Source organism: Malaclemys terrapin, chromosome 1, assembly GCF_027887155.1.
Source record: "Malaclemys terrapin pileata isolate rMalTer1 chromosome 1, rMalTer1.hap1, whole genome shotgun sequence".
In the NCBI taxonomy this organism is placed as follows: Eukaryota; Metazoa; Chordata; order Testudines; family Emydidae; genus Malaclemys; species Malaclemys terrapin.
Genome location: NC_071505.1, coordinates 184,841,868 through 184,863,942, shown reverse-complemented (window position 1 = coordinate 184,863,942; position 22,075 = coordinate 184,841,868). Strand labels below are relative to the sequence as shown.

Genomic DNA, 22,075 nt, shown 5'->3' with positions numbered 1-22,075 from the left:
CTCCTGAGTTCTTCTTTGAGTAGATGTCACTATGGCTGCTCCACTTCAGTTGCACTTGCGTACCCTTGCACCTTTGATCGTAGATTTTCAGTAGCAGTGTCCATGGGTCCGCATCTACACCCTAAATGTCCTTGTACTCTGATCTGAAAAGGGTGGAGCCAGTGCTGCTCCAGTTCTTTATTGGACATCTTCACCCTGAGATGGACCTTTGCAGTGTCCGTTGGTTAGTTTTGCTAACCCTTTGCCCTTCTCTGTTTTATTTCTTAATATTTTCTTACACTGTCTGTGTGTTTGGGGGGACCTCCCACTATTCTCCTTTTCCGCAGTGGCTTCCCTGCCCACCTTGGTTTCTTTCTTTGAAGCCCCCTTTTTGCTCAGGGTATGCCCAAAACTCCAGGGTTTAAACCTTGCCAGACCTGCAAAAGGTCTTCTCCCTTCAGCAATGGACAAATCAACTGCCACCACTGCCTTGGGGAGGTGCATATTCTGTTGAAGTGTAAGGTCTGCACTAACTTCAAGAGCAGGTCTAGGAAGCAGAGGGAAGACAGGTTCAAGTTACACCTTATGGAGCATTTCTTGAGGCTTGCTACCAACTCGGAGCCCAACCTCACCCCTGCACATAGATCTGAATGTCCTGGTGATCTCCACAGATTAAGCTCCAACAAGCAAGTCTGAAGGGATAGCTTCAGAACCCCGGAAGCATTCCAAAAAGAGAAGACACAAGTCCCCGATGGAGAGTCGAAGAGGAAGGGGAAGTTACGTCCTAGTGCAGGTACCACCGAGGCTCCTAACTGCCTCTCTTCCGCCCCCGTGACTGAGTCTCATGGACCCTTGAAAATGGCTTTGAGTTTTTCCCACACAGTGAAGCCTTGTTTAGCACCAGCATCTGAATCATAGACTATCAGGGTTGGAAGGGATCTCAGAAGATCATCTAGTCCAACCCCCTGCTCAAAGCAGGACCAATCCCCAGACAGATTTTTGCCCCAGATCCCTAAGTGGCCCCCTCAAGGATTGAACTCACAACCCTGGATTTAGCAGGCCAATGCTCAAACCACTGAGCTATCCCTCCCCCCTCTGGACCCAGTTCATAGCCCTTTATACACAAGGACTCTTCAAAGAAACTGGCATCAGTTCTGGCTACCCCAGTATCAATCCTGGTAGCAGCCAGGAATAAAAGGGATGTGCGGATCACTCAGCTACGCTGTCACCAATACCAATAACTATGTCACAACCAGTCATCCAGCAACCTACCTCACTGGTACCAAACTGATCCCTGCTCTCAAGGGATCTCCTAATCCTTGAGGAACCTGACTTTTCTCTCCTGCCAGGTACCAAGAGAGATCATCCAGTGGCACCATTAGTCCAGCTGATGCCTTCGCACCCTCTGACTCACACATCCTACCGTCAGCTCCAGTGCAACCTCCAGGACCATTGTGACCAGCCCCACAATCCAGTACCTGTAACAAAAGGCCCAAGATTTTGTTTTTAGTCTTAACATCCTAGTGGTGGGAACTGAAGATTTTATGGGCAAAAATCTGTGAATTAGGCTTGTTACAAATAAATAAAGCTTAGCTTTTTGAATCTCAACATCTACTGCCATTAAATAATTCAATCCCTCACTTAATTTCCCACAACTGTGAAAATCTAAGTTGATGCAAATTAAAAATATGCTTAAAAATAAAATTGATATCCGTCAAAATTACAAAAAAAAAATGAAAATCAAATTCTTCCCAAGCCTACATGTGTATCAGAGGGCTGTGGAACCACCCAGGAATTCCTCTGTCCTTTTGATATTTTGGTTGAGAGCCATGAACCACTCCTTCTGGCCCCATTGCTTCAACCACTCTTTCCTCCCCTACCTCTGACCCTATTTCAGACCATTATGGGAGCAGATCACATCAGACAGATGGGGCTAGAAGCCATTATATCAGGCTATGACATTCACTTCTTCAGCCCCATTTCTAATCCTCTTTCATAAACCCTTCTCATGAGAGTCACCACGTTTAGTCCCTCCCTTCATCAGGATGTGGCTCTACTCGAGTTACGCCCTGGTACCCAAGAAGAAAGGAGAATGGAGGCCAGTCCTAGACCTCAGAACTCTGAACACATTCATCTGGACACAGAGGTTTGGGATGCTAAAGTTAGCAACAATAATACCATCTCTAGATCCGGAGGATTGGTTCATATCCCTTGACCTTCAGGATGCCTATTTCCACCTACTGATGCATCCTGCTCACAGATGCTTTCTACAGTTCACAATTGGCAACGATCACTGTTAATATGTAGTGCTCCCCTTCAGACTCTTGACTGCGCACAGAATTTTTACCGAAGTCCTTTCGGTTGTGATGCCCTGTTATGATGATTGGGGATAATGGTCTTTCTCTGTCTTGATGACTGACTCTTCAAGGCTTGGTCCCTTCCAGAGTGCAGTCTGTAACCTGCAAGTCCCTGGCCCTCTTCCATTCCTTTGGACTGAGCCTCAACACACAAAAGTCCACTTTGACACCTGTCCAACGCATTGAATTCACGGGGGCCGCCCCAGTTTCCACAATTGTCAGAGCTTTCCTGCCTACAGACAGATTCATCACTATGAGCCACTTCATCTGTATCCTTCAGAGGAGCTCTCAAATCACAGCACAGACCTTCCTGCAGATGCTAGGCCACATGGCAGCCTGCATGTTCATTACACCCGATGCCAGACTGCATTCGAGGTATCTCCAGGTCTGGCTCAGGACAGCCTACACAGCTTGAGCAAAAGGATATCTATTCCACAGAAGGTTCTCGACTCCCTGAATTGGTGGAAGGATCCCCACAAGGCCTATGTGAGGACTCCATTCACATGCCGCCCGCTGAAACACAAAAATAAGAACCATCACCATAGATGCCTCATTGCTGGCTTGGGACACTGCTGGGTTCATTACCCAGCCCACGGGCTGCATTTTGCGTTGTAACGGCCCTGTGTGGACTCTGCTGGACTATGTTAACTCATCCTTGGAACCTAGAGCAGGCCAGCACAATCTTCCCAGGAAAAAGGTCCAGTCCCGGAACTGGCCAAGGTAATTAAGGGCCCTAGGTATCATAGAAGGGCAGCTCTTCCTTTTCTCCATGTTTGGGTGGGGCGGTCAGGTTGTAAAAGGGAACACACAGACCTTCCCCCTCCCCGGCCGTAGACAGGGAGGAGAAGGGAAAGGGGAGAGGTCCCAGTTCCTCAGGGCAGAGGTGGGGAGAGAATGGTCCAAGCAACCTCCCTAATTTCTCTCTCTTTTTTTTTTCATAAAAATCCCTAAAAGTCTCAGAGCAAGGTTGGCATCTCTGCATTAGCGTAGAATTCCTTATGCCAGTGCATAATAAAGCAGTCTTCTCTCTTCCCTAATGTCCATTACCGGAGCAGGAGGTTGGATGGATCAGGAGCCAACTGTTCCAGCTTCACACTGGCAGGTAGTTCCCTTCCACACAGGGAATTCTCCCCTGGTCAATTATGGACAGAATTCTGACCCTGTGGCACCCTCAGAGTGACTTAAAGAGGCTGGCAGCATAGCGGAGAATTCTGACTTTCTATAACATCGCAAAATTCAAATGTAAGTATATAGCTACAAAAATTCAGTAGCTTGTATTGATAAGGGAATGAAGAGGCCATCCTTAATGAGAGTTATTGTAACTCCAGTTGTCATTTTTTTGCTGAGTGTAACCTTTACAGTTACTTGTGTTTGAAAAAAGTTTGTGTTTTCAAAACAGCACTATTAATTAGCTGCCACTTTATTGGCAATTCTTAACCAGTTTCCTTCTTGGCAGCTGTTTGTTAAAATGTCCAAAAGTGTGCCAGGCTCCTCAAAATATAGGTACATTTCACATGGGCCATACCCAAAGAGTTTGCAATCAGATCTGATGCATGATGCAAGAGAGGGAATCCTAAACAGTCAGTAGAATGGGAGACGAGAGAATGGGAGTGTGACAGAGTCATTCAGGCCATCTCAGCATCCTGTTGGAGTCATTGGTGTCCTGACCCTTCCTGCTTAAGAAAAATCTTTTTTGGCCAGTGAGATATAGTCCTTCAGAGGCGTAGAAGGGGCAGAAGGTGATACGGGCCAATAGAGAGCTAGCAGGACAGTTGAGAAGACTTGCTGCTCCCGCTGAGAGTGGAGCTGGGTGAGACTGGGACAGAAGAGGAGTGCTTCAATGCTAACCCAGAACTCCAGGGCCAGGTCAGTCCCTTCGCTTAAAGTGCTGCAACCAAGCGCCTGTCTTTTGTGTATGTGAATATGTTTGCTTGTTTAAAAGCAGAGTCTGAGTTAGCTGTTATTTAACTGTTTGAAGGATATATGCTGAGCTTATGGCATGGGCCGCCATCCTCCTCCACATCCTGTAAAGTGAGATAGGGTGCTCTGACTGGTTCAGTCATAGAGCCCCCTTGGGACTGTCACCTGATGTGCTGAGATTACCTCTGAGCCCGTTTTCCCTGCCAGCTTGGGACTCCAGAACCCTGCTTTGTTGAGTCAGACACGTTAGCCTGCTGCAACACAGACCCAGGTCTGGTCCACACCCCCAAAGCTGTAGACTTTAACTAAAAGTTGCTCAGCAGGTCTCCTATCTTGGGCACCCAGACACCCAGCTCCCAATAGGATCCAGACCCCAAATAAATCCGTTTTAGTCTGTATAAAACTTATGCAGGGTAAACTCATAAATTGTCCATCCTCTCTAACACTGAGAGAGCGAGATGCACAGCTGTTTGCTCCCCCAGGTATTAATCACTTACTCTGGGTTTATTAATAAACAGAAGTGATTTTATTAAGTATAAAAAGTAGGATTCAAGTAATAACAGACAGAACAAAGTAAGTCACCAAGCAAAATAAAGCAAAAACTTGCAAGTCTAAGCCTAATACAGTAAGAAACTGTTTACAGGTAAAATCTCACCCTCAGAGATGTTCCAATAAGCTTCTTTCACAGACTAGACTCCATCTAAGGCTTGGTCCACACTGGGGCGGGGGATCGATCTAGGAAACGCAACCTCAGCTACGAGAATAGCGTAGCTGAAGTCGACGTTTCCTAGATCGAATTAAGTTTACTTTCTGCGGGTCTACGCGGCGCAAGCAAGCTCCCCCGTCGACAGCGCTTCCTCCTCTCGGCGAGCAGGAGTTCCGCAGTCAACGGGGGAGCGCTTCTGGGATCGATTTATTGCATCCAGATGAGACTCGATAAATCAATCCCAGAAGATCGGTCTCTACCCGCCGAATCAGGCAGGTAGTGTGGACCTAGCATTAGTCTGGGCCCAATCCTTTCCCCTGGTACAGTCCTTGTTAGTTCCAGCAGACATCTTAGGTGGAAATTATGGGTTTTCTCATGACTGGAACCCCCTTCGTTATGTTCCACTCCCTTTTGTAGCTTTGTCACAAGGTGGGAATCTTTTGTGTCTCTGGGTCCGCACCACTCCTTCTAAATGGAAAAGCACCAGGTTTAAGATGGATTCCAGTAAGGTGACATGTTCACATGTCCTGTGAGACCCCAGCCTCCATTCTTCCAGAGCTGGCCCGCACATACCCAGGAAGGTTTGCAAGTAAACAGAGCCATTTACAACCAATTGTCCTAGTCAATAGGAGCCATCAAGAGTCTAAACCTCCATTAGTGACCCACGCTTTGCATAATTACAATAGGACCTTAGAGTTATACTTCATATTTCTAGCTTCAGATACAAGAATGATACATGCACACAAATAGGATGAACACACTCAGTAGATTATAAGCTTTGTAATGATACCTTAAAGAGACCTTTTGCATAAAGCATATTCCAGTTACATCATATTCACACTCATAAGCATATTTCCATAAAACATTATGGAGTGCAACGTCGCAGGCGCATCTGCTCACCTTGAGGCAAGGGGACACAACAGCGTTTACAAGGAATTACTGTGATGAGACATGCAAGGGCATGTGTTGTTATCCAACTAATTTTTAGCATCTTGGGAAGCAAAACCAGTAAAGTGTGTGTACTTCATGTGACTATGAAGTGCTCTGTTCCTCTCTTTTCCTAAATTTTTCAAATCCAAAAACAATACGTACTACATTACAAATGTGTGTCTGGCTAATTAGTGATATCTCTGTTTGCAGAGGATTGAGTGTATTATTCATATATTTTCTACATTTTTTGCTATAAGTTTATGGTCAGTATGTTTTATAGAACCTTTTATAGGTTCACACTATAGGTTGATAATGTAGGTATCTACTACTCTGAGATTGTTGAGATTATAATTATATTGCAGTAGTTTGGATAAAGTATCTGCATGGTATTAAAGAAACAGATGTTTCCATAAGTTGGTTTAGTGTCCCAGTAGACCCGGGTTTATGCAATAAGTGATACTGGGACTGTGGATTAGTGGGCAGAGAGAGATCAAGAGCATTGCAGAGATAATGATGTGCTGCGACTGGGAGAGGAAAGAACGAAGCTATTCCTTCATAGTTTCCGCCCACCTTAACACAGGAAGTAACATTGACAACTGACGTTAATTTAATTTTTCCAAATGTGGAAAAAACAATCAAGATCATCAAAAGGAATGAGATGCCCCAGAATGAAGGGATATTGACCCATGCTCTGGGTGGGGAAACTGGGTATCAAATATCAGAGGGGTAGCCATGTTAGTCTGTATCCACAAAAACAACGAGGAGTCCGGTTGAACCTTAAAGACTAACAGATTTATTTGGGCACAAGCTTTTGTGAGTATCAAATATTTCTTGTTAGCATTTGGAAAATGTTTCACCGAGCAGCATGAAGAATGTTAAGCATGCCAAACTTTTACTTTTATTTTCCTTTCTTAAAACTTCTTACAAAAAAAACAAAATCTGCTATTATAAATTCCTATCGAAGGAAAATTGAAATGGAGTCCTCATATATTGACAACCTATTTTCTTGTATTTGTTTTGTTTTCAGATGAACTGCTTCAGAAAGAGCAAAACTACTCCGATGATGTCTTGGCCAATATGATCAGTGAGCCCAGGATCAGCTATGGAAATGATGCCCTCATGCCTTCATTGACTGAAACTAAAACCACAGTTGAACTTCTTCCAGTTGATGGAGAATTCAGCCTAGATGACCTTCAGCCATGGCATCCTTTTGGTGTTGATTCTGTCCCAGCCAACACTGAAAATGAAGGTAATGTAGAATCACTGAGAGAAGGCCCCACCCAGAGTGTTTTGAAGTGAATTGGTGTGTACTGATTGATTCATGTCCTAAAAATCTTGGCCTTTCTAACTTAAGTAGGAAATTATACATTCTGATTGTGGGAAATGGTCTGCCACACCTGCCAGGCTTCCTTAATGGGACAGAGAATGCTGATTACATCTCAGATGTTTAAGTACATCATAAATCTCAGTGTTGAATTTAATCTACTCCCCTTATTGTAAAAACAGCAAAATTTAAGTGATATTCTGTAAATTAACGGGGTTAATGTGTCAGAATTATGTGCATTTTAAAATCACTTAAACAGGAGCTTTTAATTGCTAGCATCAAAATGAATAAGCACACTACCCTAGAGTCATACTAAAAATAAAACGTTGTGGTATAAGTATACATGTGATTTTACTGATTAGAATATTTTCCGATATTTATTGCCAGGGCATTCTGCATGCGCTCACCATTTTGTAACTAGACAGTGAAAGCTTCTACAGGAGTACTTTGTGTAGCTCATGGAATAACCAGTTGAGACAGTCATATGCTTTTCATGTTTTTAATTTTAAATAATTTCTATCTAATCTTTACATTCAAAAATAATCGGGCATTTTACTGCCAGGGCAGTAGAAAGGCCAGGTTTTGTCTAGGTGCCTGAGCCACATTAATCAGAAATCTAGAAAACTCTTACTTGTTCACTTCCCTTAAGTTTCTTCTTATGTAAGTGTTGAGATGAATTAACAAAGGGAAACACAAACTCCTCCAGTTCGGTGAGAGAAACTCAGTCAAGGTTAATTGAAACAGAAAAATGAGCATTTATGAAAGGATGATGGATGCTACTTTAAGATGACACTGTTGCTTCCACAGGCAGATAAATTGCATCTAGATGTGTGGTTCTTATTTCTTTTAATATATTCCCAATAAAGATGCACAAACAACTGTGCTTTGAATAATACACTGTTTAATTTTGGATTATTGGGCATTTTAATACGTGCTACATTAGTCTGTTGTGGCACTTTCAGTGTTTTCTTTGTAAATCTTCTATAGCTATTCAAGGAGTATTGATGGGTCTTTATAGACAAGGATATTCTTCTTGTTGTTGCTTCACAAATAATTAATCATAGTACATGTAGGATTAAAAAATACCCCCGTGGAGAGATTTAAGATACATTATAGTGAATAGTTGAAATAATAGGAGTAGCCATTAGATGTGAGATTCTGAGCACCGCGCAGGACTGTTCTGCAGGACTGACTCTTAGAGGAGATTCTTGGTCTCTGTATAATGTGGCATATGGTTGATCTAACAATTTTAACTTGGGTGTTTTGGTAATTTGATCGTTGTTTAATGAATAGCCAATCTACAGATACTAATACTGCTTTCTTTAGCAAAATAAATAAGTAAATCTAATTTTTGAAATATTGGTGATCAGAAATTCTGAGTGTTAGTCATTTGGCCTGGGAGTCTTAACTCCCTAAATGCAAACACTAACACGAATGCAATGCTATTCCTGTGTGGCATTGGAAGACGACGTACTTCACTATTATCCAAAGCAGCCCTTACAATGTGTTGGGTAAACCAGTTGCCTTTTTAGATTTAACGTGCACATCAGAATACAAATTTTTCGAACAGACGCTGATATCTGTCAAGTAAATCAAATATGTATTTATATGACAGACTGATTCTAAATGAACTGTTACGTTGTGTTTTTCTCAACATTGTCACAGCTGCATGAGATGTTTTTAATTAACCATTGAAAAAGGAATTCATGAAGTTGAGTGATGGTAAGAAAGAACAAGTGCAAGCAAATCCAGCATTAAGGTCATGATTTGGTATTTCAGTCTAGCACCTCCCTCTTCTGGAGGTGTGTTTAAGTGATCATCAAGATATAGTATATGCAAAACTGCTGTCTGTCCAGACATCCTTTTTTCCTGCTGGTGTGATGGGGGATGATTTAAGTGTGAGACTTCTTACTTTCATTCTGAATTTCCCTGTGGGTTGCATATTTGTGTAAAAGAATAAGTGTAATTTTAGCAGTTTCCCTCTAATTAGAATTGCTTTCCATCTGCAATTGTTTGCATACCTTGCTTAGAAGTTAAGGAGCCAGTGAAAAACTGATTTCTCTGCAGTCTAAATTTAAGCCTGCTAAGATCCAACAAATCCCCTCAGACTTCTGAAAGTCCCCCGCTCCTCCCGCGTATACACTAAGTTGATTTCCCAATAAATATCCAATGTAAACTATATTCAAGGAAGAATATAAACCTACATGCACTCTTAGATCTTTGGTCATGTGAGTTATCTTCCTGTTACTGGGAAATATTGACAGGTTTACAAAATCTGTTCCTTTCTAGTTTTAAAAAAGGTAATTTAAGTCCACGTGATAAGACTAAGAAATGAGGCATATTGTATTTAAAAAATTTGGAAAAGAGAATTTCACAGGTACTCTTATTTTAGCAATGAATTATAATACAAATTAACATATTTCTAGCTTAGTAACAGCCTAGGGTTACCATTTGTCCGGATTCCTCTGGACATGTCTGGCTTTTCTCAGTTTAAAATAGCGTCCGGGGGGGAATTTGTAAATGTCCGGACTTCCCCCCATGCAGAGCGCGCGCGGCTGACAGGGCAGCCAGCCGGATGGTGCCACTTGCATGGGGCTCCGGCAGCCAGAGAGAGCCCCTCCTCCGCTTCCCCCTTCTCTCCCCTGCAGCTGAGATCACTCCCCTCCTCTCTCTTCCTCCCTCCCCCTCCCTGCATTCGCAACGGGCCTCCGGCAGTCTGGAGCTCTTCCCCCTGCCCAGCAGCACTCTGCGAGGGCGGGAACCGGGCTATGCGCTCCATGGGGAAGCGCAGCAGCGTGTCGGGCTGCGCGTGGAGCCCGACATGCTGTTCTGAGCGGCACGGTAAGGGGGCCAGGGGGTCGGAGAAGGGGCAGGGAGGTTCTGAAGGGGGCAGTCAAGAGACAGGGAGCAGGGGGAGGGTTGGATGGGTCGGGTGTTCGGGGTGGGCTGTCTGGGGGTTGGGGATGTAAGGTTTTGGGCAGTCAGGGTACAGGTAGGGGGTAGGGTCCTAGGGGGGCAGTTAGGGTGGGGGGGGTCTCAGGAGGGGGCGGTTAGGGGACAAGGAACAGGGAGGCTGTCAAGGCTGTATCCCCACTTTGAACTTTAGGGTACAAATGTAGGGGCCTGCATGAAAACTTCTAAGCTTAACTACCAGCTTAGCTCTGGTCCGCTGCCACCATTTCCCAATGATTCCCTCCCTGGGAAGCCTTGAGAAACCTTCACCAATTCCCTGGTGAATACAGATCCAACCCCCCTGGGATCTAAAACAAGGAGAAATTAACCATTCCCCCTCCTTCCTCCCACCAACTCCTGGTGAATACAGATCCAACCCCCTTGGATCTAAAACAAGGAGAAATTACCCATTCCCCCTCCTTCCTTTCACCAACTCCTGGTGAATACAGATCCAACCCCCTTGGATCTAAAAACAAGGAAAAATCAATCAGGTTCTTAAAAAGAAGGCTTTTAATTAAAGAAAAAAGTAAAAATCATCTCTGTAAAATCAGTATGGAAATTAACCTTACAGGGTAATCAAACTTAAAGAGCTCAGAGGACTCCCCTCTAGTCTTAGGTTCAAAGTACAGCAAACAAAGATAAACACTCTAGTAAAAGGTACATTTACAAGTTGAGAAAACAAAGGGAAACTAACACGCCTTGCCTGGCTATTTACTTACAAGTTTGAAATAGGAGAGACTTGTTTAGAAAGATGTGGAGAACCTGGATTGATGTCTGGTCCCTCTCAGTCCCGAGAGCGAACACACAACCCAAAACAAAGAACACAAACAAAAGCCTTTCCCCCCCCAAGATTTAAAAGTATCTTGTCCCCTTATTGGTCCTTTAGGTCAGATGCCAGCCAGGTTACCTAAGCTTCTTAACCCTTTACAGGGAAAAGGATTTTGGAGTCTCTGGCCAGGAGGGATTTTATAGTACTGTACACAGGACAGCTGTTACCCTTCCCTTTATAGTTATGACAGAGGCTTAGGTAGGGGGTGGGGTTCTGGAGGTCTGGGGGCTGCCCGGCAAACCGTGAAACCAGTAGCGCTAGGGTAGCTGTTTCGCAGCTGGGAGGGAGGAGGGGGAATGCGGGGCGCTCAGGGGAGGGGGCGGAGTTGGGGCGGGGCCAGGGCCCCATGGAGTGTCCTCTTTTTTTAATGAGGAAATATGATAACCCTAAGTAACACATGGCCATCACATTTGCCTTTGTCTAGCTCAGCTTCGCTAGATATACTTCCCCTAATGCTTCTGAGGAAACTAAGGGTGAAATCCTGGCCTTGTCGAAGACAAATGGGAATTTTTGCTAATGTTTTCACCCTATGGGTTTTTCCCCCACAGACACAGTTGTCCTCAGTGAGGAATAGACTATTTATCTTTTTCTAAAATTAAATTTTTGTTAACATAACCTTATGCTATCGTGATGTGGCCAATCACCACTTTCCCCTCTCTTGAGTCCATGGAAAATTGTACCACTACCCCTGCCAGTTGGTCTGTCTTGGATTTTGAGTTCTTTGGGGAAGGACTGCCCCTTCTTTTCCTTTTGGAGAGAAAAGCACATTGTGGGTGCTTCCAGATTAATTAATAGTTACATATAAAGTGCTAGAAATGCTCCTAATCCCCTCAGGTATCTTAATATTAGATGTAAAGTGAAGCAAGAGCACACTGAATGAAGCCTGCATAGTCATCCCATCATGAAAAAAAGTAGGTACAATAATGAACTTCCTGGAGCCAAACTTGTATGGAAAATAGCATTGGGCTCCAATTTTGTGCACTTGCTGATTTGTGCCTAAAATTATCATATATGCATGTGAAAATGAGGTCAGTGTATAGACAAACAGTTTTGGAGCATGCAGAATTAGTGTACTACTTTAAAACTTGGACTGCAGCGTACCATGTGTCTTATTAGTACTGTGGTTATCATATCTTTGCACATAGTCATCCTGTACATTACAGACTTACACCACTTCACATCTTCCTCCAGCACCCACCCTTTCTTCAAAGAACATATCTATAAGTCAGCACTCTCCCTTATGCACACCTCATGGCCTGATATATGCCCACCTGCTGTTCCCTACGTGAGGAGACCCTACCTAGGGATTGTTTTGCAGACATGTGCACTGTTGTTGTTCTACTCTGTTTCCAGCTGCTTTGGCTCTTCTTCCCTAAGCATACAAACATTTATCATTGCAGACAATCCCCTTGTGTTGCCGAGTAACTGACAGCACTAAAGCAGCTAGCACAGAATTGCAAAGCCTACTTTGCACAAGAAGGATGTCTACATGCTGTATTGGGAAGGCAACATAGTACAGCAAGGGCAGTGGATTAGGAGTCAGGAGCGCCAGGCCAAAAATTTCAAAAGTGACTAATGATTTTTTGAGTGGCTCAATATTGGATGTCCAATTAGAAAAACCTTAAAAAGGACCTGATTTTCAGAAGGCAGCTGCTCAGCACTTTCTGAAAATCAGGCCCCATTAAGGTGTCTCGTATCTGGGCACTTAGAAATGGAAGATTCCAAAATCACTAGTTACTTTTGCAGATCTTGAGGTTCTGTTTCCAGCTTTAGCCTTCCTATGTGACCTTGGGCAAGTCACTTCCCTCTGTGTGTCAGTTTCAACATCTGTAAAATGGGGGGTAATGTTACTTGCCTTCCTTTCATAAAGCACTTTGAGAACTATGGATGATAAGAGTTAAGTATTATTATTTCCCCCATCCGCAGAAATATTGGGCCAGCCACATGTAGCCACGTCAATTTACAGCAAACAGTTCCCTTCTCCTCTTCCCCATTCAGCTGCCACCATTTTTCCTGCCACAACCTGTTCTCCTAATTTTTCAGTGAGTGACATAATTTTACTCTTCCATTCAGCTATCACTTCTGCAGTGTCTATATATCCTTTGCAACAACATATTCAGTCCCTGCTTTGAAGTACCAACTGTAGCAGCATACAGGTGCCAGATGAGCAGCGGGGGGGAAATGTTCAGAGAATACTGGGTCTGGGCGAGGGCAAGAAGCATGGGAACACCAGAGGAGGGAATAAGGGTAATGTTTCTGCAGTAGCAGGATATTTCAATCCTTCAGCACCAATCTTTTTCACTGGAAAAATGCTGCTGCACTGGAGGGCTGTAGCCCACAATTGAAGAAACCTAGCAAAAGGCTTAAATGAGAAAACATTTAGTGGTTGTACTTTTATTTAGCATTATACAAAAAACAGTTTCTAGTGAAGGCAATCACATGGGCTACTGATGGTGCTCTGAATTGCCAGGAAGATGGTTTGATAACTGATCCATCTTTACTTCCCCATATAGGGAGCATGGCGTGTGCTAAGAAAGCAGTGCAATCCCCCTGAAAAAAGCCCCTTTCAACACTCAGTAGCAGAGCTGGTTGGGAATATTCCATCTGACTGATTTCCTGACAGAAAATGCAGTTTCCACAAAAACTGATTTTGTCTCAGTTCAACTCAAATCAGCATATTTTGTTTTTAATTGATCCAGTCTGTTTTGTTTCTAATCAGTTCAACAAAACATTAAACTACATTTCCCTATCGGCACATTGCCTTTTGGGAGTTGTAATTTGGGACCTCCTTTTTTTCCTGTGAGCAAGGTTCCCTCGAGGACATCTTTTATAATGCAATGTGGATTTCCGTCTCATTGAGCATCATGGCACTTCATGACTTGGAATAAATTATGGGAAATGTCCAGTCAGGGAGGCTGGCCCATGGGAGAGAATGGGGCCATCTGGCCTCTGAACTACAACGCCGATGAGGCAATTCCCCACTTTGGGAAAATGCATTTTAATATTGAACTGACTCAAAACTAAGCAGCTCAGGTCAGTAAACTGAAACAAAATATTTCAATTTTGGGAATGTCACTGTGGTTTATATTCGGAAATTCCATTCCACACAAAAAATTGAAATTTCAACTTTTTGTCCCAATTCAGGATAAAAGCAAATGTTGAAATGTCAGAATTTCCTATAAGACAGAAATTCCCATTTTCACTCTACTGTTCAGTAGCAACTCCTTTATCTTATTTCTGCTTCACCATCACTAATCAGAGAGTTCAGATAACCATCCCAAAATTCAAATGCATAACAGAACTTTGTCTAAATACCGTGGTTCTGGAAGACCAGGCTGTGACTTCCACAAGACATCTGGTACTTTGCACCCTATTTCCAGAGCAACCAAAAGCAGAAGCCAAGATCTTTGTGCCATTTTGGCACTTCCAATGCCAACTGGAACAAAGAAGCACAAAGTAGCATAAAAGAAGAAAAATAAAGAAGGTGGAGGGGAGGAATAACACCATTTTTTTTTTTTATACTTCCCCAACAGGTTCAAGTTTGGGTTTAGCTAAGGTTATGGGTGAAGGGTCAGGTTATTCACTTTCCTATTACTATTAGTGCCGATGGGCTCCAAAAAGCATCACACCAGTCTTCAGACAGGTATGGCCTCTGTGTGGGAATATAAAGTATTTAAAGATGTGAATGTGGGGCACAGAAATATGGTTGTTTTTCAAGTCCCCTTCCACTTTTAAAATGGAAGATAATCTAATTAGATGGACAATTTTACTGCATACAAACTAAAATATATTAGGAACTACATTTTATTTATTTATTTATTTATATTTCTCTAATGCCTGTAATTGTTGCCTTCAAAAGTTAATAATCTGGAAGAACAAACTAAGATTTAGTGGACATGTAGAAATTAGCAATAATTAAAACTTGCTGCAAGGACTCATGCCAGTTCCGGTTCCCAATTCTAATCAAAAGTCAGGAAGATGTTTCTAAGCATACAATGTATAAAGCCTTACCCTACTGACTGTAAAATTCTTTGATCTTGATAGTTTCTAATTTGAGCAGTATCCAAAATATAAAGCGCTGGATGGACATGTCAGTGACAAAAGACACTATTGAAGTTGTTCCCATCTCCTTCCTTTTATTTCCAGGATTAACTTAAGGCAAATCTTTTCCAGCTGCTGCTATTATAACTTTGTTTATGGCATATGTCTCTCCTGCACTATCCCAACAAAAGAGCAGTTGACTTATCATTTTGGGTTTTTTGTTTGCTTTTATTTTTTTTGCACATGCCCAGTTGAGCCAGTTGATGCCCGCCCAGCTGCAGACAGAGGACTGACCACAAGACCAGGTATATAACTTGCATGGCTTTTACCTAACCTATGTTTTTCCCAGCATGTCTGTGACCTGCTTGAGCTGAAATGATCCTTTTCTTTGTTATTACCCCCCTGTTAAACTGTAGTGTCATGTCATGAACCAGTATAGATGGGGAGTTGCAGCCAGAATTTTAAAAGGGGTTCTCACAAATCTTCCCCTGAAGCCTCTGAGTACTCTCTCTCTCTATCAATATGTGCTTGCAAAAAGGACAGGGGAGAAGATTGGAGGAACTGTCCATTTTTTCTTCCCATGTAGCAAAAGTAGTTTTTGTTTTTTATAAACAAGAGGGAAGCAGTACCGCTGCACATATAGAGAACCCTTACTTTGGAAGTACGTGTATACTTGGTTCCTGAAAAATAGATGGTGTTTTGTAAATTGAAAATAATAGTGCAGAGTTCAGCTTCCATAGTTTGGAAATTGATGGGGCCATTAAAACTTTTTAGACGGTTCAGGGACAGGACTTATTTTTTTAAATACCAGGCCCTTGATGCAATTTCCAAAGGCAAAGTTGCTCTTCAGAAGTATTTTTACAAGCTCAGGAAGAAGTACTTTCTAGTAGTAGTCTCTCTCCAGGTCTGACTCCATTGAAGGCAGAGCAATCGCTCCAACCTTCCCTTCATGGCGGAATTTAGATTTCCCTCCAGCACATCAGTGATATTAGATCAGTCAGTTCTTCGATCAGAATTTCAGCACTGCAACATCACATATTTTTAAAAACAAGTGTAACATCCTCATAGCACCTAAGTGTTTTTGTCTTCCTAAAGAGGGGTAGAAATATCATACTGTATGCATCATTTTGCATATGAATGTTTTATTTCCATTCTCCCTCACCCACAAAATATACTCATACTTTAATCCTAACCTTGTAACCTGTCTGCTTTACAAGGATTTTTCTTCTCATAGTTTTTTTTTCCTGCATAATGTCCTATTCACTCATTTATGCTTGTTATCTTGTTGATTGGCATTTTCATATGCATAACCAAAAGCCTGCTGCTAAGAGACCCATGTTCGTTGTTAAATATTTTTCATAAATGAGGGGCAGAAAGTCTGGTGGGTACTGATATGAGAAGATATACTCTTGCTCCTCTTTGCCACATTCAGGCTTCATCTCATTAAGTGGTAACTATCATTAAACCCTTGATAATGGGGTTCTTATTTTCTTTTTCTACATTCCTTTGGCTGGCAGTGGTATTGTACCAAGAGTACTGGTGCCAGTGTAGTTAATGATCTATCCAAGGTTGTATGTTAGATTTCTGAGAGGGGCTGTGATACTTTGAAAGGTGATTTTTTTTTTTATAGCTTCAAATTTCCAAAAGTGAGAGAGGGCAGTTTTACTGCTCATAAGTTACACTGAGTATTTCTTTAACTCTTCGCTGCTTGAGTTTTAGGTGATGTTCACTTAAGTGCAAATGGGGCATTCTGCAAGAGCCTCTTCAACACTTACGCCTTTAACATTTGAGTGCTGGGGAGGTCCTATTGTAGTCACTTACCCTTTGCCTCAGTTCCCTGCTCTCTTATAGTCCCCTAGAGTGAGTGTTACCCTTGTGAATATCCCCATCCCATGTAAGTGCAAACTGGCAATCTAATCAATAAATAAGCACAATTACTCTAAATCTAATGCTGGAACTAATGTTTGTGCCTGCACCCTGAGTTTGTAGGAATAAACCAACTTCTTTGGTTCAGATAGAAGAAGATGGGGAAAGTGACTACCTTGTATTAATTTTTGCACTGACTGAAAATAGCATATCCCTGGAAAAGCTTCTTAAACATCTACGCTTCCAGATATTTTTTGTCTTCAGAAAAACCGAATGGATTTTTAGCCTATTAATTTTTTTAAACCTTAGCAGATTCCATTAAATAAAACTGTCAAGTTCCATTTGCATTTCTGTGGGTAAGTGCTCAAGTCAGGAAATGACCAAGTTAATAGGGTGGTCTAGTAAGTAGAGTATTGACTTGGACTAAGGAGACCTGACATCACTTCACAGTTCATCAGCAAGTTTCCTGTATGATCTTGGGTGAGTCACTTAATTTACCCTTTGCCTCACTTCCCTGACTGTAAAACAACAGTAATGCTTTCCTACCTCATATGGGTGCTGTAATAAAAAAAAAAAAAAAAAAAAAAAACCACAACACATTTTAGGCTACAAGGAAAAGCTTTCTACAAGTAATTACTGAAAATGGAGGATTATGATGGAAACGTTTATGCATCCTTAGCTAGATAGGACTTACTCTCTGCTTCTAGTACAGTATATGACTTCACAGCATTCCAAGATGCCTTGTACAACATATCATAATATACTATATACGTAAGAGACAAATAGTATCCTTCACCACCCTGTCTCTGCACAACAAGTAAGAGAGAACACTTTCACAGAACTCAGAGGTCTCTGTGCTGACTTACATGAGGAAGTCTTGAGGGCCTTGCTAATGCCCATCTTATGTTAGGATGAACCAAACAATTATTCATTAGGCTCCAACAACCTTATTTGCCAGGTTTTTAACTAAATAACATTCACTTAGGCTCTGATCTCAGCAACAAAAGGAGTCGTAAATGGAGCCACTGCATATTATCAGTAGAGACACTGAATTCTTAAAAACCTGATCAAGATAGGTCAAATAATGTGTAAACACCATAGTGAGACTTTCTGCCAGTCTGCCCGAAGTGTGAATGTCTAGCAATAAATACCCACCTGATTTTCCATCACACATTAAAGTTATAATTTAGGTAATTTTAAAATGCTTCTGAAGCATTCAGAGCTATTTACGGGGCATGTACACTAGTCCAAGCAGTGGTAATAGAGTATAGGATAATATCTTTCTAGAATTCCAACTAAAGTAGATAATTAATCAAACTAAAAGTATTAAATGCAAAAGGAAAGCTGTAAACTTAAAAATTATCCTTCTCTCTGAATTTTTAACCACTTATTACAAGTAAAACCTCAATTTATTATAACTGAAAGAAGGAAACAATATTTTACTTTGTATATAGTTGGTTTCACTGAATTTTTTGTATAGAAGGTCAGTTTTCAAGTGTTCTTTTGGCTGTTCTTTCGTACATCAGTAGAGGAGAGAAAAACATTGTGAAATAGGAGGGTGTGTTTGTAGAACCAGAAATATTAGCAGAGGGACTCAAAGGCAGGTGAAATACCGGACACTACTTTAAACAATTTTTTTTAAATTGTAGCGATTCCAAACTGGTTTCCTTTTAAAGGTCCTCATGTCACCATCTTGACTCTTCAGTTTCTGCTTCCGCAGGGTGAAAATATTAATATCTGTCATCCATAATCAGGCTTTCCTTGTGGTCTTGGAAACAAATGAACATCTTGACTCAAATATATTGCCATGAGCTAACATGTCGGACTTGCCCATGGGTCCTCAGAACCTTTTAAAAAAAACAAACAGATGTTTAATGCCTCCATGTGTACATTTAAAAAAAATGGCTGATGTATTGCCAAGTAGAAAGTTCTCACAACCACCACTTTTCTTCTGTGCAAACAATAGGATCTTCTTGAGATCACACCTAGATCAGGACCCACCATGAGAAATAATGCAGCCTAGGTACATCAGAGAGATTCTTAGCTCGGCTGCTCAGTCTTATCAGCTGTAGCAACAATTTCAAATGAGTCTAGTCGCCTAGTAATTATCATTCCCTGAGCAGTCATGTCAGAAAATGTTAGAGAATGTGAAGCCGTGTCCAGTCCATAGAGCAGTGAGGCTTCTGAGGAAAATGACACCAAGTCTCCAGAGCCTTCACTCAGAAAAATCTATTGCATCATTCACCTTTGCAGCTCCACTATTGCTAGCAAGAGGAGAAACAGTCATGTAAAGAGGGCTTGCTCTTGAACCTAGAGTATAACAGTCTCTGTAAACCCTCAACATAGTTTACATTTTTAAAAAAGTGTGGGGGGCGGGTTTTCTCTGAGCGATTGCCTATAGCCAGTGGTGTTGCATGAGACCAACTTTTCCTAATGTAGATGCAGCATCTGCATGACAGTCTTTTGAAATGAAGCCTAATGCTTCAGCACACTCTGCTTCCTATGTGTCATTCACAAAAGATGGAACAGAGGTAGAATTGTGCCTAAATACGTTCACTCTTCTCTCCCCTTCCCCCCACCCCCCCAAAAGGAAGCAAGCTAAAAGAATAAAGAGGTTAGTAGGAAGGTAAAAAAAGGTAGGGAGGTATCTAAAACCTCATATGCTGAGCAGTCAGCCTTGAGCTGTATCTTCTTTTCAATTCTAATTTTATAAATAAGTATTCATTGCCTTACAAAAAATTGTTCCGTACAATGAGAACTTTATAGAGTATAGAGCAGGGGTAGGCAACCTATGGCACGCGTGCCAAAGGCAGCACGCGAGCTGATTTTCAGTGGCACTCACACTGCCCGGGTCTTGGCCACCTGTCCGGGGGGCTCTGCATTTTAATTTAATTTTAAATGAAGCTTCTTAAACAATTTAAAAACCTTATTTACTTTACACACAACAATAGTGTAGTTATATATTATAGACTTATAGAAAGAGACCTTCTAGAAATGTTAAAATGTATTACTGGCACGTGAAACCTTAAATCAGAGTGAATAAATGAAGACTCGGCACACCACCTCTGAAAGGTTGCTGACCCCTGGTGTATAGTATAGCCCAGAACAAAATGTATTGCCAAGGTTTGAAAACCCCTCTTATAGAAAGGATTTATAATGAAAAGAGTAACACCTCTTAGCTGATAGCTGCACTGTAAGTGCTGCTTTAACAATATGTTTTCTTTCCAGAGGTCACTTGTGCATTGTTTAATTTCTTACAGCTGAATTCTTAGTGCCTGTGCCCCAGTAAATTTTTATTGATAATAGCACCATGAAAATACACAAATGAGTCCATTACATCTCAGTAACTCTATATTAACTTGGCATCCCTGGTCTTGGAAAGAGAAGGCAAAATTAGAAAACTAGCCTATTGTTCAATACTGACAGAATTTCCAATGCTCAGTACAAATAAAAATGCTAGTGTTGCCTTCATATTAGGTCAGGTTCTTATTTGTCGGTACCCTTGATAAATCCAGATACCACCATCTGACAATGGGTCTTTATGGGCCATGGTGCACAAATATTATGGCATCACTTCTTCCTACTCTTATTGAAGTAGTAATGAAATTCTTATTGAATGTGAAAACTCTGGTTTTCAAATTACTTGGCCTTTTAGGATTTTCCCAACATAGCTGTCAGCCTGTTTAAATATTTATCTAATCATTTTGTGGGGACTGTGCTCATAAAACCTTTTCTATTTCCTCTTTTCCTCCTGTCCCCCTACTGCTGTAGCAAGTTCAAGTAATTCCTGTCCTCCTTGCTTCTGTTATATAGCGGGCTTAGGTAGTACTAGCCAATATATGCAAAGCCTCCCTAAAAGACCATTTATGTTGCAGTAGTATTAAAAGATCTGTGACATTCTGTAGGAGGTGTGGGCAGACAGGACACAAGTGAATTATTGATGATTTTCGTACCATGAATAATCGCTTTTCTCTTTTAGTGAAATTAATTCAGTTTTTTTAACCAAAGTAAAAAGAAAAGGATAGCACAGCAACAGCTCACCATGTGGCTCTGTTTTGTACTTTACTATTTCTTCCTTCTTTTAAAAAAAAGAAAGTGAGTTACTTTTACTTGGCCATAAGACTTGTTCTCTGATGAAATCTGGCAAATACATTCTTGGGTTGGGAGCATAGCAATTTTTTTTTTTTAATTTAGAAATCTAGTTCCTGAAGTTGGCTGAAATTGTGATCTATATATTTTCAGACACTTTTTATACTTCTGAATCCAAATACCATTTGCAGTTTTTTTTCCCAGATAGGAAATTTTCAAATCATTAGTTTATAAATAGCACACTAGTTATTTCTATGCATGCACATGGGGTATTTTAAAAAATAATTTCCATGAGGATTTACAATGCATTTGCCCGACCACTGCATCGACACATGCCAGAGAGAGACCTGCCAAATTTGATGCGTTTGAGGGGTTTGCTTTTTTTTTTTTTACATTTAATTTAAAAGCAAGTTTTAAAATGAAGGATTTTATGTTGAGTTTCAGGGAGATTTTAAAAATCTTCTTTGAGCTTGTTCACTATGGTTCTCTCACAGAGAGCCCTGCAGTAATGCATGGAGTAAGAAGAGTTAACAAAACATAGATCTTAATCAACGCCTAAGGAGTATCTGCAAAATTAATCCCATGCAGTTACACAGCAGTTTTCAGCCAGAGATATCTCATACGTCTTTACAGAGGTACATCACCCTCACGAGGCACAGCCAGCTGAAATCCCTTGCCCAAGATCATGCAGCAAATCAGTTGCAGTGGGGGAGTAAGAGCTACAGTCACCTGCCTCCCAGTCACTTGCTCAGACCACTAGGTCATAGCTCCCTCTCTATGCAGATTTTCCCTTGGAAAAATATATAACACACACTCTGTTACAGAGGGGTGTCAGTCAGAGCACACACAAAAAGAAATAGCTATCATTTCCCAAGCGATCACATTTCCCAGAGTACGAAAACAGTAACTGGGGAATGCAGGGTAAGGAACAATGGAAAAAGAGATCAGGATAATAAAAGACAAAAAACAAAAATACATAAACTCTACCAGTCCCAAATATAGAGCCAGTATAAACCGCCCTCTGTTCCCTCCCAGCACCTCCCTAGGCAAATAGTGAGTTTGGATGGTTGAAGTCAGAGGCC

At 41.6% G+C, this 22,075-nt stretch overlaps 1 protein-coding gene across 4 annotated transcripts in view; it reads left to right on the top strand.

The window, feature by feature from the left end:
* The window catches only part of APP (amyloid beta precursor protein), a 316,779-nt gene that overhangs the window by 277,260 nt on the left and 17,444 nt on the right, over positions 1-22,075 (top strand). For 2 of the 4 annotated variants that reach the window (XM_054047622.1, XM_054047635.1), the window contains 2 exons: positions 6,920-7,141; positions 15,290-15,343. In XM_054047622.1, coding sequence (XP_053903597.1) covers positions 6,920-7,141; positions 15,290-15,343 — 276 coding nt within the window. The remainder of the gene's footprint in view (positions 1-6,919; positions 7,142-15,289; positions 15,344-22,075) is intronic. The other 2 variants (XM_054047642.1, XM_054047629.1) reach the window with 1 other exon arrangement.